The 16,875-nt window shown below is 36.2% G+C and overlaps 1 protein-coding gene across 2 annotated transcripts; it reads right to left on the bottom strand.

The window, feature by feature from the left end:
- Positions 1–254: 254 nt before the first annotated feature.
- On the bottom strand, positions 255–16,867 carry LOC138314885 (polypeptide N-acetylgalactosaminyltransferase 11-like). 2 transcript variants are annotated; one of them, XM_069255491.1, is made up of 13 exons: positions 16,791–16,867; positions 13,832–14,211; positions 13,315–13,533; positions 11,015–11,096; positions 9,655–9,821; positions 9,296–9,423; positions 8,420–8,664; positions 7,906–8,023; positions 3,570–3,722; positions 2,974–3,105; positions 2,662–2,862; positions 2,153–2,296; positions 255–1,354 (listed from the first exon to the last, which is right to left on the bottom strand). In XM_069255491.1, exons 2-13 carry the CDS (start codon positions 13,959–13,961, stop codon positions 1,199–1,201), a joined length of 1,875 nt encoding a protein of 624 aa, XP_069111592.1. In that variant the 5' UTR covers positions 13,962–14,211; positions 16,791–16,867; the 3' UTR covers positions 255–1,198. The 2 variants fall into 2 exon arrangements, with proteins under 2 accessions (XP_069111592.1, XP_069111593.1); XM_069255492.1 differs by lacking the exon at positions 16,791–16,867 and adding an exon at positions 16,454–16,780.
- Between the last annotated feature and the right edge of the window lie 8 nt (positions 16,868–16,875).

Below are 16,875 nucleotides of genomic sequence, written 5' to 3'. Positions count from 1 at the left end.
GCATAACCTACATAAGTTACCGTCTTTCAGGTATTACATTGTATATTGTCAAGAAAAGGTATGCATTTTTGTCATTACTTTTGATTTAGAGCAATATGAAACAGAAAATTTTGTCATTACTTTTGATTTAGAGCAATATGAAACAGAAAATGCCAACAAATCTCATAAAAATAAATCGTATATATAACAAATAAAGTACAGCCAACACAATAAACAAACAAACTTAAACAGAAAATAATAAATGTTTGGTCAAGGTCATTAACAAAACTGTAATTGGTCATGGTTCTAATATATATAGCACTTTAATTACATCACTTATGTAGCACTATCTTGACATCCATTCAGCACAATTTGTGCAATCATTGTCTTACACATAATTTAACACTGTATTTTTGCTGTAGTTGGCAGCTTTGAGTAAAACATAATAAAGACACGCATGCATTTTAAACATTGTGGACATCATTTGACATTATGTACGATAAATGTGGCAGAATAGCAGAGCATTCTTTCATTAAATTCATCAGTATTTAGTTGTATATATGTAGATACAAAACTGTTTGGCTAGATTAACTGCACCTCAAGGTTAAATAAACTACTCCTCAAGGTCATTTGCACCAGTAATGATGTTAGATAAATTTGTTTTGTAGGCACTTCTTAAAGTCAAATGGTGAAATAAATCTTATGAAACAAGAGGCCCAGATGGCCTGTATCACTCACCTGGTTTGTAATGTCAAGTAATGTTCTGAATACAGGTTCATTGTTCTTTCCTGAAGGAAAATTGAATATTTACCTCTTGTCAAATTTGATTTCAATTCATGCAGAACTCTATGACAAGTAGCGATTTATAGGATTTACCTCTATTTTCCCTATTGGGCACCGCCTCTCCTGCCTCCGGGGGGTCAGAGCCAAAATTTATACAACCTCTGTTCCCCTTCCCCCACGGATGTTTCTGGCCAAATTTGGTTAGAATCCATGCAGAACTCTAGGACTAGTAGCGATTTAAAGGAAATTTTGACGGACGGAAGGATGCCGGAAGCCGCGCCATGACATAAGCTCACCAGCCCTTCGGGCCAGATGAGCTAAAAAGACTAGTACACACTTTCAATACTATTGACAACATTGTCAAAATGCTCCACATCATTCTAATGAGATAACTTTATAATTTCAGCAAAGCATACTCACTCCCACAACACATGATCTATAGATTAGTCCTTTTGACTGGTTTTTTGAACTGGAAGCTAAGACTGGGTGAGTCATCACATATACTGAGGTCCAGTGGCGAGCCTTCCTGGTCCGGTGAGGCTCTCAGACATTTACCAGAGGCAGGGTTGTAAAACAACATCACTGATCCATGCTGTAAAGTTATAACAGTACAAAGAAATCATATTACATATAAATTCTGAAATGTTATAAAAATACATTAAAACACGTCATTAAAGACAATATCACTGACTACTTCATGTCATAATAATACATTTAAAGGCCCGCTACCTTTCCAAAACAGCTTTTATTTTTAAAGTTGGAATGTAAAATGAGATCGATAATTTTATAGAGTCACAAAAGTTATTAACTTCCCGTTAATATTATACGTATAATCATCATCTGAACAATTTATTTCAAATAAATAAAATGTAATATTCATAAAGCTTATGTTTTCAGTCGTCATCCTAAGTACCATGCAGTAGTTGACAATGCACTGCGCCAGACAGCAAAACAGCGAAATGACTCTCCACTGTTATATAATACACAGAAAATCTTTGCTCTGGCCTTTAATCACTGATTTATAATCATAATACTATAGAGCCTGTCATTTTTGAGATATTTTCATTTCGTGATTGCTATAATCGTGAAAATTTTCCCGGCTGGATATTGAGAAATGGTTTGATGATATAACCAACCTTATAGACATATCGTAAAAATTCAAATTCATAAATAGCCCTACCTCCATCTATCAAAGAAGAGTGGAACAGCATGTGATAGGATGAGATGAAACAGGACAGGATGGAAATAGGTAACAAAAGACTAAGTTATATGCTTTCCTCTCCCCAACCATCTATTAGCCTTCACCCCACTCCACCAGCTCCCTTCATGACAGAAGTACAAAAATGTCTTCTTATGATACAAATCTTTTACAAAGAGTCCACATACAAACCTTTTTGATGGTCCATGATTGGGATCCTCTGTTTCCATGACATTTCATGAGCCTGGCAAATGAACGACCTTGTAGAGCATTCTGTACATCAAGACACAGTATATCACTCAGTAAAAGTTCATCATCCTGTGTTTTATACCAGTTCTGTAAGATATAAATGATATAAATATACAAATGTCTCAGAGAAGAAAACTATGATGCTCTACATATGCTCCAATACAAGATCTCTCAAAATCCAGTTCAGGGTCACCTCTGCATAACTCGTGGTCTAGAATCTGAACATCTCTGGATGTGCTAATAGCCTTTTATATATATAATATTGCTGAGAGAATCAACCACATTGATGACTTCGTAAGCGACACACTGATTGGCTAACTATAGGGGTCATACTGAGGTGACTCCAAATGGGGTGTTGTTAGATCTTGTTTTGGAGTGTACTGAAGACCATCATAGTTGAGTAGAATAACAACTCTAAATTTTAAGTAGATTGACCATAAAGCTAGAGTTACCTGATATTTGTATTCCTTGCCAGATTCCTTACACGGTGACAGTATTAACATGGCTTTCTTTGTGAACACATCTGACTCGGACTGGACACAAAGGCCAGAGTGCAGGTGATATAGCTGACCACGGAGGACTGAGGCTGCCTTCTCCCGACGTTTTACTTTTCCTACGGCAGCTGGAGCATCTTTTTCCTCAGAGGGTAACACCTACAAAACCATCATTAAAATTCACTGGGGCATCTTTCTCATCAAAACTAATATTATCTACGTCACAGTTTTGGATATAAAACAAATATTTGAAACATGACACGTACATACCTGTTCAGGGTAGATATTGTCAAGGTACCATTTAAATGATTTACACCCAAGTCGTTTGCGGAGCGCCACTCGGTCAGATATGTCTCCGTAAGGCATGTGTCTAGCTGCAGGGTGTTGCTTAAAGAAATGCTCCTGGAATATAACATGGAAGATAGTAAACACACCAAACAATGATGATGAATTTCAGTTTTCAGCAGAATATCAATGTCATGTTGAAGAACTATTTTTGTAAAACTGTGAATATGTCCAATTAAGCAGGTTAAAGTATTATTTCTAAAATTCATGCTGTTGATATATATGTAAGATACAAAGCAGTTGTATTAAGAAAGAGTAATTAGTTCAAGCTTCATAATGGCTATTGCATGCATTTGTTTATCTGATCTGAAGACAACTTGAAAATAAATCATTTATATCCATGGTTAAATTCCTTCTTACTTCTCTTTAATCCATTAGGTGACTTATGGAAGTCGTACCTACACAGGGTTGTATAGATGTTTTATTAGGATACTGTAGTTCTATACATCTAAGCCATGTTACTAGTTAATGTAATATTGAAAATTGATACCGTCAGTATCAGGACTGTAGAGGAAACTTACCTTATATTCATCCATCCACACATGGGCCAGTCGCAGAGAATTCTTCATAGTTGTATCCTGACCTTTAGGGGATCCATAGGGACGCCGCTTACGGAAGATGTGTCCTACACGGGAGCACGGCACGATCTCAAGTCTACCACCACACTGCCATATCTGTGTATGTAATAGTCAACGTAACTATAGATACTAGTGTACACAACATACAGTGTATACAACATACTGACAGACAACGTAACTATAGATACTAGTGTACACAACATACAGTGTATACAACATACTGACAGACAACGTAACTATAGATACTAGTGTACACAACATACAGTGTATACAACATACTGACAGACAACGTAACTATAGATACTAGTGTACACAACATACAGTGTATACAACATACTGACAGACAACATAACTATAGATACTAGTGTACACAACATACAGTGTATACAACATACTGACAGACAACATAACTATAGATACTAGTGTTCACAACATACAGTGTATACAACATACTGACAGACAACATAACTATAGATACTAGTGTACACAACATACAGTGTATACAACATACTGACAAACAACGTAACTATAGATACTAGTGTACACAACATACAGTGTATACAACATACTTGTACACAACATACAGTGTATACAACATACTGACAGACAACATAACTATAGATACTAGTGTACACAACATACAGTGTATACAACATACTGACAGACAACGTAACTATAGATACTAGTGTACACAACATACAGTGTATACAACATACTGACAGACAACGTAACTATAGATACTAGTGTACACAACATACAGTGTATACAACATACTGACAGACAACGTAACTATAGATACTAGTGTACACAACATACAGTGTATACAACATACTGACAGACAACGTAACTATAGATACTAGTGTACACAACATACAGTGTACACAACATACAGTGTATACAACATACTGACAGACAACGTAACTATAGATACTAGTGTACACAACATACAGTGTATACAACATACTGACAGACAACGTAACTATAGATACTAGTGTACACAACATACAGTGTATACAACATACTGACAGACAACGTAACTATAGATACTAGTGTACACAACATACAGTGTATACAACATACTGACAGACAACATAACTATAGATACTAGTGTACACAACATACAGTGTATACAACATACTGACAGACAACGTAACTATAGATACTAGTGTACACAACATACAGTGTATACAACATACTGACAGACAACGTAACTATAGATACTAGTGTACACAACATACAGTGTATACAACATACTGACAGACAACGTAACTATAGATACTAGTGTACACAACATACAGTGTACACAACATACAGTGTACTGACAGACAACATAACTATAGATACTAGTGTACACAACATACAGTGTATACAACATACTGACAGACAACGTAACTATAGATACTAGTGTACACAACATACAGTGTATACAACATACTGACAGACAACGTAACTATAGATACTAGTGTACACAACATACAGTGTATACAACATACTGACAGACAACAACTATAGATACTAGTGTACACAACATACAGTGTATACAACATACTGACAGACAACGTAACTATAGATACTAGTGTACACAACATACAGTGTATACAACATACTGACAGACAACGTAACTATAGATACTAGTGTACACAACATACAGTGTATACAACATACTGACAGACAACGTAACTATAGATACTAGTAACATACAGTGTACATACCATACTGACAGACAACGTAACTATAGATACTAGTGTACACAACATACAGTGTATACAACATACTGACAAACAACAAAAATATATATACAGTGTATACAACATACTGACAGACAACGTAACTATAGATACTAGTGTACACAACATACAGTGTATACAACATACTGACAGACAACGTAACTATAGATACTAGTGTACACAACATACAGTGTATACAACATACTGACAGACAACATAACTATAGATACTAGTGTACACAACATACAGTGTATACAACATACTGACAGACAACATAACTATAGATACTAGTGTACACAACATACAGTGTATACAACATACTGACAGACAACGTAACTATAGATACTAGTGTACACAACATACAGTGTATACAACATACTGACAGACAACGTAACTATAATACTAGTGACATACAAACATACTGACAACAACGTAACTATAGATACTAGTGTACACAACATACAGTGTATACAACAACATACTGACAGACAACGTAACTATAGATACTAGTGTACACAACATACAGTGTATACAACATACTGACAGACAACGTAACTATAGATACTAGTGTACACAACATACAGTGTATACAACATACTGACAGACAACGTAACTATAGATACTAGTGTACACAACATACAGTGTATACAACATACTGACAGACAACGTAACTATAGATACTAGTGTACACAACATACAGTGTATACAACATACTGACAGACAACGTAACTATAGATACTAGTGTACACAACATACAGTGTATACAACATACTGACAGACAACGTAACTATATATACAGTGTATACAACATACTGACAGACAACAAAAATATATATACAGTGTATACAACATACTGACAGACAACATAACTATAGATACTAGTGTACACAACATACAGTGTATACAACATACTGACAGACAACGTAACTATAGATACTAGTGTACACAACATACAGTGTATACAACATACTGACAGACAACGTAACTAAGATACTAGTGTTCACAACATACAATGTATACAACATACTGACAGACAACGTAACTATAGATACTAGTGTACACAACATACAGTGTATACAACATACTGACAGACAACGTAACTATATATACAGTGTATACAACATACTGACAAACAACGTAACTATAGATACTAGTGTACACAACATACAGTGTATACAACATACTGACAGACAACAAAAATATATATACAGTGTATACAACATACTGACAGACAACAAAAATATATATACAGTGTATACAACATACTAACTATAGATACTAGTGTACACAACATACAGTGTATACAACATACTGACAGACAACAAAAATATATATACAGTGTATACAACATACTGACAGACAACAAAAATATATATACAGTGTATACAACATACTGACAGACAACAAAAATATTATACAGTGTATACAACATACTGACAGACAACAAAAATATATATACAGTGTATACACATACTGACAAACTACAAAAATATTATACAGTGTATACAACATACTGACAGACAACGTAAATATATATACAGTGTATACACATAATGACAGACCACATGTAATTTTGAACATTATACCGAGTGTAAAACATCACAGAGTCATATTAAATCATTTAATTGATCTCTGTAGCGGCAAACACCACAAAATAATATCCGGAAGTTTACAAAAATAAGGCTTCGGTGAATTGCATCATGGGATGGTAAGTTGACAGAGAACACTCTAAACAAAGTCAGTTTTAGGTTAATGATGCAAGCCTTGATAATACAGTAATCCTTTACACATCAATATAATAAATACGCGAAATATATCAATATAGAGATAAAATCAAATCATACACATACTGAAGAAAGTATTTTAACCGGAACGCTAAAATATGAGAGAGAGTAAGCGTGAAATCGTACGGCCGCCATGTTTGTTTACACACAAGTAGGCTTACGTAATGGCAGAATAAACAACGAACAAAAAAATGACCAAGTCCATTTTGCTAAAGATATTTATATCATAGTGAGTTTTATTTGTTATATATTTACAGAACAAGTTTACAGACAGTTTTCGTGATTCTAAATGATCGATAAGCATTACCCGTACTTCAATAGAGATCGATTGTATACACATATATACAGATGGTTACGTGGGTGCATATGGGCCTAACTGTTGGGTGCGGCTTATATAACGGTGCATCTTATATGTGTACAAAACCTGAAAAATCGTAAAAAGGCCTCTGCGGCTTATACACAGGTGCGGTTTATTGTCCGGAAAATACGGTATATACAACAAATTGACAGACAACAAAAATACATATACAGTGTATACAACTTGCAGACAACGTAAATATATATACAAGGAAAATTATGTCGCACATGTGAGCATGGCACAATATCTGGTGTCACCCACAATGCCACAGTCAACATAAATATATCTATCTATGTGATTATATTGTAAGACACATGAGTAAAAGCAATATTAAGATATCACAGGTAATCATGGTGTCATAAGCTGGCACAAGAGAAAAATGAGGCTAAGATAAGCAGAGAGGATCATACCCTGAATGATATCTCCAAGTTCTCTCCTCCCCATACGTCCATACCGGCATCATACTGGCCCATGTCATTGAAGTATTGTCTGTCTATGGCAAACAGACCACCCGCCATAGTCGGAGTCCTACAATCAGACATTTAAGATGTCTATTTATACTGATGGTAGAAAGTTTTTACAATTGACACATATAGCACCTGGTATACTCATTATCACCAACATAAAATTTTCCATTATGTTACGGATTCCTTCCCTAAATCCAGTCAAGAAAACATTCATCGTTCTTGTTTAAGAGGAAAATGATGCAGACAACTGCATTAACTCACCTACATTTCCAACTAAATCTTCTGTTCAACAGGTTCATATTATTTACATTTCTACATCTAATGTTTTACACAGTAGCTTTTCCACATGATGTGACATCTTTTTTCCTTGGTATCTTTTCAAACCATATGTGACTATTAAATAATATTGGTATATAATTATAGTCTTTAAATGACACTGTATGTCTTATGGGCTTACTCGACAGGTTTAGAGATGTAATCCTTGTCGTGTTTGAGTCGGTCGGGTAGCTGGTCCCAGCGGTAGTGAAGCCCCCAGTTAAAGCCGCCCTTAACGAAGGGGGAGGAGACATACTCCATAGTATCCGGGTTGATGATGTCCATTACTGGGACTACAACGTTAGATTTACTCGCCTTTATCCTCGACAACAGTGGTTCTAACCAGTTCACATTCACCTCACAGTGGCTGTCGAGGAACACCAGTACCTATAATAGTAAAATTCATCCCTCATAATAGACATTCACCACTCATAGTAGACATTCATCACTCATCATAATGTGTGAACTACAAACACACTTTTTCCATATTAACAGAATATTACAGAATTACACGTTTTTGTGTGTAGTTATCTACCTGGCTAGCCCCTAAATATGTATAAATAACATGTATCATTAGTCCCCTATCTCTCCAGAGGCTTAGCTGGCTCTTAAACATGTATAACTAGTTTCCTACCTCTCCAGAAGCCTGACTGGCGCCACACATGTATATATAGTGCCCTACCTCTCCAGAAGCCTAATTGGCCCCAAACATGACTAAATACTTTCCTACCTCTCAAGAAGCCTGACTGGCCCTACACATGTATATATAGTGCCCTACCTCTCCAGAAGCCTAATTGGCCCCAAACATGACTAAATACTTTCCTACCTCTCAAGAAGCCTGACTGGCCCCACACATGTATATATAGTGCCCTACCTCTCCAGAAGCCTAATTGGCCCCAAACATGACTAAATACTTTCCTACCTCTCAAGAAGCCTGACTGGCCCCACACATGTATAATTAATTTCCTACCTCTTTAAACGCCTGACTGGCTTCACACATGTATAATTAGTTTCCTACCTCTCCAGAAGCCTGACTGGCCCCAAACATGCGTGCCCTGATCAGTCCTGCCCTCTCTGGAGTTTTGACATATTTCACCTTCTGAAAGTTTTCCTCAACATAACTACGGATAGGTTCTCGCCATTGTGCTGGAATTCAAAATAAACTTTGTATTGCATATACGGCGGGGGTATATCATCAAGTTTTGTATCATTGTTTTACATTTTATATTCATTTCAAACCTGGTCTAGGGACCCATCAGTGTACATTACAATCCAATAGAGTAGTTATTGGAGTACGATAATCTGTATCCAATCTTACTACTAGAAGAACTTGTATTTAAACAAATTATAGATCTAACATTAACATTTTGATCATACTTATTTCACTGGAGTCATCCACGATAATGATCTCCTTGATGTAGCGTGGAGGTGTCCGGTCCAGCACACTGACCACTGTCCGAAACAGGGTTGACCAGGCCTCATTGAAGTAACATACAATGACTGAAGCCTGAGGAAGGTCTGATGAGTAGGTCTGGTTAGCACACCTGAATTACAAATATATATTGTACACATTATAATGTCGTTTGAGTTACAAATATATACACACTATAGTGGTGTTTGTGGTACCAATATTACTACACTATATAGTGATAGGTAACGTCTACATTGGGTAGGTATGGTTAGCGCACCAGTAGGTACAAATAGATACACATAATTTTTTGAGGTACCAATATTACTGTACTAGTGAGAGGTGAAGGTCATAAATAATCCACAATTTCTGAAAAAATTAAGTGAACTGAAGATAAAGTAACATCACTAGCACTGGTAAGGATTATACAGTGATTTTCCAAATAATATTACTAAATGATTAACATGAATTGACTAACACTCATTTCACTAAAGTATGGTCAATATTGTGAATAATAAAATAGCAACATGAACATTACGATATCATAAAACCTGTGACTTGGTTTGGTTGCGTTGGTTTAACATTCTATTCAACAGCCAGGATCATCTACTTAGAATGTGCCAGGTTTATCGGTGGAGAAAAGCCTGAATACTCAGAGAAAAACCATCAGCCAGCAGTCAGTATCAGGCAACTGGCTTCCATGGTATATGACCTTGTGACCCAGAGGTGGAAGGCTTGTGGTAAAATGTCAAGATATCTAAACAACTTGGCCATTATGGCCACTAGCCATGTGACACTATCTTAAACAAGGTCTGTAATATAACAGGATGTCAGACTCCTCACAGATCTCATTTCTCCAGTTCAAAGGTCACGAGTGTCATCAGTCAATGAGGGTGGGGGCGGGGTGGGGGGGTGTGTTATTAGTTTAATGTCCTATTCACAGCCATGGTCATGTAAGGATGTGCAAGGTTTATTGGTGGAGGAAAGCCGGAGTATCCCGGGGAAAAACCACCCATCAGCGGTGAGTAACTGGCAACTGTCCCACATGGGATTGAATTTTGTGACCCAGAGGTGGAGGGCTTGTGGTAATATGTTGAGACACTTTAAACACTCGACCGCTCGGCCCCATCAGTCAATGAATAAAATCAGTGTTAGGAACATGCAGTAACAAACCAACTCATAGTGTTAATTATTGATGATTAAATTGAACTTCACCTTTCACTCTATCATAAACTCAAAAAGCAGATGCTTGATACATATACATGGACAGAATATCTTTAAGAGATTGTTAAAACCAATGAGGCTCTATGATGGTAGTGTATACTGTACCTTTTATTGCGACTGTCAGGGATAGCTCTGTGGAATCCTAGCCTATCACTTATCAACAAGTTGAAGGCATGTTGTCGGTGACCTGTATAATATAATACAAATGTAAGCTCAAGACATGTGAATAGAAACTATTGTCGCACCTTGGACAGAAATGTGCCCAAATGATTGGTGGAAAGCCGTCACGTGGTGACTCCTAACACTTTATAAGGGGTCAGTAAATTTTATTATGGCGCAATACTGGTGGCTGTCGCTTTTCAAAATTGAAACACATTCTCTTCAAATAAATATACCATTTCATTACAGTTAAAATATTTATTAATTATTTTTTGTTTTTGTTTTTTTTGGTAAAAATTAACTTATAGTCGTTTTAATACTTCAAATTAAGTGAAATTCATTTTTAAATACAAGTTGCTTCCCTTCGTTTGAAAAGCTGATGACACGGTGAAAGTCAAATGTAACAATTCAAGCATTTTCTTGACTGTGATTATAAACAAATGGAGAAGTTCATACTATAGATCAATCCTAACTCTTCAATCAATGAATCAGAATAACTTTTAAATGATTATACCAGCGAGCAGCGAGCAGATTGTGCTTTAATATAAATGTTCAATGAATGTCACTTTTGTTTGTGATGCTTTCAATAAATAGCCACTCTGATGTGTTTCAATAAATAGCCACTCTGATGTGTACTAGCCTAGGAATGTCTAAATTACTGTTGATTTACTGGTATGACTTGGGTCTATTCAGTTCTTATGCTACAGGTTCCTTATACAGTATGTTTGCAGATTCCGGAAAGAAATACAGAAATATACATGTAGTGTAGGCGTACGCAACTTCTGAATGATTTTAAAAGCGGAGATTGTTTGTATCGTTCATCAACATGATTTCAGATTCTTTACAAAATAAGTAGTAAACAAAGCCCCAATGAAACCACGTCCTCACCAATGTAAATCTTACTGACCCTCTATGCCTTTATAGGGGGTCAGTAACTGACTATATAACTAATAATGAATTACATTATCTCATTACATCAACTGGTCCTTGAGATATTCAGACTGTTTGAGATACCATTTATATTCTACATTATCTATTATAATTTGCACTAACAGAAAGGAAAACTTTCCTTTAACATTAACACAGTATAGTTGAACCTTGTTGATTGAAGCATTTTTCTCTGTTCATTATGTCATCATCAACAGTCACTTTATTTTAGTGTAACTAATTAACAGAGTGAATGGTTTTGTATAAATCATTATTTTAATTAGGCTTCTGCAAGAGATTCAACTAAGAACCTATGGATTACTATAGTCTATGACACTCCAGAGATCATGCTAATGTTCTCAGATCTGTAATGCTAAGGAATATACACAGGTTAGTATTCACCAGGGTTAAGTAAGTAAGTTTTATCATGGTAACTTCCAGATCATACTTGACTGTTTAGAGCGTATGTGACTCATCCTTGCAGGTAACCAGAGCAATATACACTGTTGATATATATACACTAACGTTGATATCAATGATACATTGTAGTGTACAGTACATGTATATTGTAAACATACTTAGTATTTCAGCTGTACAGTTATATTTTAGTGCTTTTCGCTCTGTCTTTGTTGTTCATGTACAACACTATATTATATTTTGTAAATTGGTATTTGCAGTAATAAACTACTGCAACGTGCTAGTATTTATATCTGTGCCATAATATATATCATAATTTGCCATTTTTTGCATTTGCATTAAAGTGAATAGTCGGGCAAAGAAAACCAGTCTAAATGCGTTCATTGGCCTTCCAAAAGTTCTCACATATTAATACGACGGCCAAGTTCTGCTTACGTTTCCCAGTTCTGACCATTAAAGTAAAGGAAAGTTAAAAGCATTGAAAGCGAGGCTGCGTGTAAATGTAACCACGGACATAGTCAGCCGGGAGGACGTTTTAGGATTCCTATAATTGTAATTAATTTCTTCGTACGCAGACATATTTTGGCGAGAGATTTTATTTTTCTATTGCATAAGAAATTATACTGGATACATTCACACCATTTTTACCGACTTTAGCCATCCTTGCCCGACTGTTCACTTTAAAATGAATGCGTTTACAGTATATGGCCTGGGTTAATTACCAAGGATGAGTGTGACTGTATTTAGCTGAAATAATTATATGCATGTCCGTCAGACACTGGTATAAAAGATTGACACATACATTTTTTAACTAAGCGTTATGTATATAATTGCAAAATGTGATATTCCTGAACAGATCATATTATTTTAGCATTCTTTATTCTATGTTTAAGTTGTGTCACCTTCATCACGCAAGTGTTGGTCCTCAGGTGTTTTGATCACCCCTAGGTTGTGGAGTTTCTTTATGTCATACTTTTCACGTAGGAACGCATCGCTGTTGTCTTTGATAACATACTCCGAGTTATAACCATCAAAATGTACCGGTTTCTGACTCATCACTGCGTGTGGTTGTGTTGTCTTCATAAAATGTTGGCCTCTGTTGGCTATCAAGTGGTTTTTACCTGGAAACAATTTAATTTAATTTGAGATAATTAAATTTTTAGCTGGAAACGATGTCATTTAATTTTAAATAATTAAGTTTTTACCTGGAAACAATTTCAGTCATAAACTATGTATTAAATATGAAGCCCTTCCACTTTTTATATGTAAACAGGAGTAAATTAATTATGAACATTTTCTAACATGTAAAATTTGCAGAAACTAAATATTTTCAAGTGACTATAACTTACCTGAGATGTTAACTTATAAGAGACAATAAAACAAACAGTTATAAATGTTGTATTGTTGAAGACAGCTCACCTGACTGGTGGTTGAAAGTGGGAGAAGAATTCAGAATGACCCAGTTGTACATCTGTACCAAACTGAGGGTTACTGCACACACAAACGTTACAGCTACACAGCACCGCAGACTGCTCCGGCGCTTCATCATTCAACGTCTTAATTCTTTGTATTGATTTCAGTCCAATTGGGCAATACATCATGCAAACATCATTACACATCAGTAGCACCAAGATAACCAACAGCAGATTCCATCATTTATAGACACGTCAGCTTATAAAGCTATCCTTCATATCTTGTAACATCAATTAAAATCAGCCCATGTGAGATAGTTTGGATATTATGACCAACAGTACTAGTGTGGTAAGGGTTTCTGTCAACACATCTAAATTACAATGTACCTGTAATAAAATTTGTCAAATTACAATATGAAAGATTTAATTTGAAGATTATTATTGAGACTGAGTTCAATCAATGTTATCAAATCAATTACCTAATTTCTAAATCACATACTATATACATATTTCAGTATGGTAGCTGCATTACAATTATTCAATCATTGTTGCAGCAGAAACTCTGTGTCAAATTATACGATTGCCTTCTGTAGTTTTTGTATAGAGTAATTAATATAGCAGTCATTACATCAGGAATTCATCATTACACAAACTTGTTCAAAATTGAGGCATTAAGCTAAGCATCTACTGTAACTAAAGGAGAAGGCTTTAAATTTAAGAAAGAAAGGAGTGTATCGCACCAGTATTTGTATGTGTTGTAGTGTAGTGCATGATAGTTGTTTAAACTAAGTGTCTCATGCTTCTTCAAGGACAAAGACTTTGAGAAAGGAGAAAGGAGCTAGTGTTATATAAACTTTTTAGGGTCTCATGTGTCTTCAAGGACAAAAACTTTGAGAAAGGAGACTTCAGAAATTCAGAGTCGATCATCGACAAGCAGGTTTATTATATGACTGGTGTTTTTGCTGTAATTTGATTGGCTGATTGCGTTTCTCAGATGTATTCATCAACTGTGATATCAACCCCAAAATCGGCAGTGAAAAGCATGCAAGGTATATTACTAGACTCAGGCCAGATACCTCTCGTGAGTCCAGTAACCTGTGCCAATAGATCGAAGGAAACTCCATTGTAATGTCATGATCACTTATGACGTTGAGTCGTACCCAAATAAAGCATAACAGGAGTTTACTAATTCAATGACGTCAGGATAATCTATTGTGATGTCATTATAGTCGGCAAAACATATGATAAGTTTACTGCGATCAACGGTGATCAACTATGAATTTCATTTCATGGAAAACGCTCTAGAATGCCAGACGAGCAGTTGATGGAGCGATAAAATATTCCGGTTCTACCAGTCTAAAACATTACCATGAAGCATTTGGATATTTACCATAATAACTATACATGTAATGGATAATCTACTTTTGAAAAAAAAATATGTGCAAATATCATCCTGTTTATTGTGGTATATATATATAGTCTCTTTGAACCTGAGGCCGAGGGCTGAGGGTTATATATCACTTACTCAGGTTGATAACTCACTTTACCCACCCAATAATAGGTCAATAATTGTATAATATATCAATCAGTAGAGTATCTGACTAGTATTCAGAGGTCCCAGGTTCTTTGTCCAGTCTGGTTACTTATGTGGGAATATAGGTCACTCGCCTAATATATGATGTTGATTATTTTAGTTTGTGTGCCATAGTTGCTGTGGTCCCTTTCATCTTTTTGATATGACACCGGTAGGGTAGGGCTTTGTATATAAACATTTCACGTGCGTTTCCGGTTGAGTATTATTATAGCCGCTATGATTTGTATCCTTGGGCAGTCTAGGTTAACCTGGTATTTACCCTAGAGACTACAGGATGTTGAGGAGTTGACGGAAGAGTTTCTGAGCTCACTGCGCATATGCAATAGGGTTGGACCAATCAGAATGTGTGTGCGACGTCGCATGTAGTACCATAGGGAAGGGATCATAAAAGGGGCTGCACAGCTAAATTGGACGATTTGCATGGCCGGATAACCGGCCAACACCCAGGGGGAGATACCAGGCGCTGAAAACAGTTGCCACAGTGCTTATAACAGCACACGTATACGTTAGGACACTTAGGGTGTTAAACGTAGATTTGGGAGTGGGGCTGTTGTGGAGTTAGCTGGAAGGAGGGTGGGATTAGGAAGGGGTGTTGGTCATTAGCTAGGCTCTCGGCAGGAACTTGTGGGGGCTAGTGTTATCGTTAGGTACTCTCTGTAAATACTTCTATTCTCTATTATTACTTTGTTATTGTTTACCTGTATATTATCTTTTACTTAGTATAATAAATCTCCATTTAACCTTATACAATGTGTTTGTTTACATGTAATTAAATTGCTCCGCCACATCCTTATGAACTTGGGATTGAGCTGTCTGTAATAAGCTCAGCGTGTGTGCGTGTCTCTACTCTCGGGATTCGTCTGCTGACCGGTGTCGTGGGGATTGTAAATCAAAACTATACGATCACAACATTTGGAAACTGACGACCCCTCGACGCTGGTCTCTGGAGTGGGGACGCGCTATTACACTTAACTTATATACATTTTCTCCTCTCTTGTCAAACATGTATAACAATTAAGTCAGCCAGAATCAAACCTTTGTGACCATCTGTGACACTGCATTAAGCCTTATTGGTCACTGCTCTGCCAGCTGAACTAAATGGAAATCTATCTTCAGTAGTTAAGTATTTCGATATTTGCTCAGATGGTGTGCATTAGGCATCTCGCAACTGCCACAACACAGCAGGATCAGCTGTTACTTAGAATGTATGTCCGTAACTGTTATGTACCGGTTGCCGAACTGACTTTTGCGTGTAAACACAGTCATTGTCGAAAAGCGTCCTATTAACTAGACAATAAAACAGTTTTGCATACAAAAAAACTTTCTAAGCTATTTAAAAACGTGAGCAATGAACCCTTTCCGCTCTACTTACCCAATCGTCCAACTTTCTTACGTACTTCGTGTTTCTAACCCGACTTATCTAGTCGTTAACTTTACGGAACACCAAATGACACTCC

Source organism: Argopecten irradians, chromosome 2, assembly GCF_041381155.1.
Source record: "Argopecten irradians isolate NY chromosome 2, Ai_NY, whole genome shotgun sequence".
Classification (NCBI taxonomy): Eukaryota; Metazoa; Mollusca; class Bivalvia; order Pectinida; family Pectinidae; genus Argopecten; species Argopecten irradians.
Note: the sequence above shows the minus strand (reverse complement) of the source record. Positions and strands in the feature narration are given on the sequence as shown.

Bases quoted from the DNA above. Each gene is read 5' to 3' on its own strand.
- LOC138314885 (XM_069255491.1), bottom strand. From the start codon at position 13,961: ATGATGAAGCGCCGGAGCAGTCTGCGGTGCTGTGTAGCTGTAACGTTT. The intron at 9,424-9,654 runs GTATGATCAAAA...TTTGAATTCCAG, and splicing joins GGATGACTCCAGTGAAATAA to CACAATGGCGAGAACCTATC. The intron at 3,106-3,569 runs GTAAGTTTCCTC...GTTATATTCCAG, and splicing joins TGTGGATGGATGAATATAAG to GAGCATTTCTTTAAGCAACA.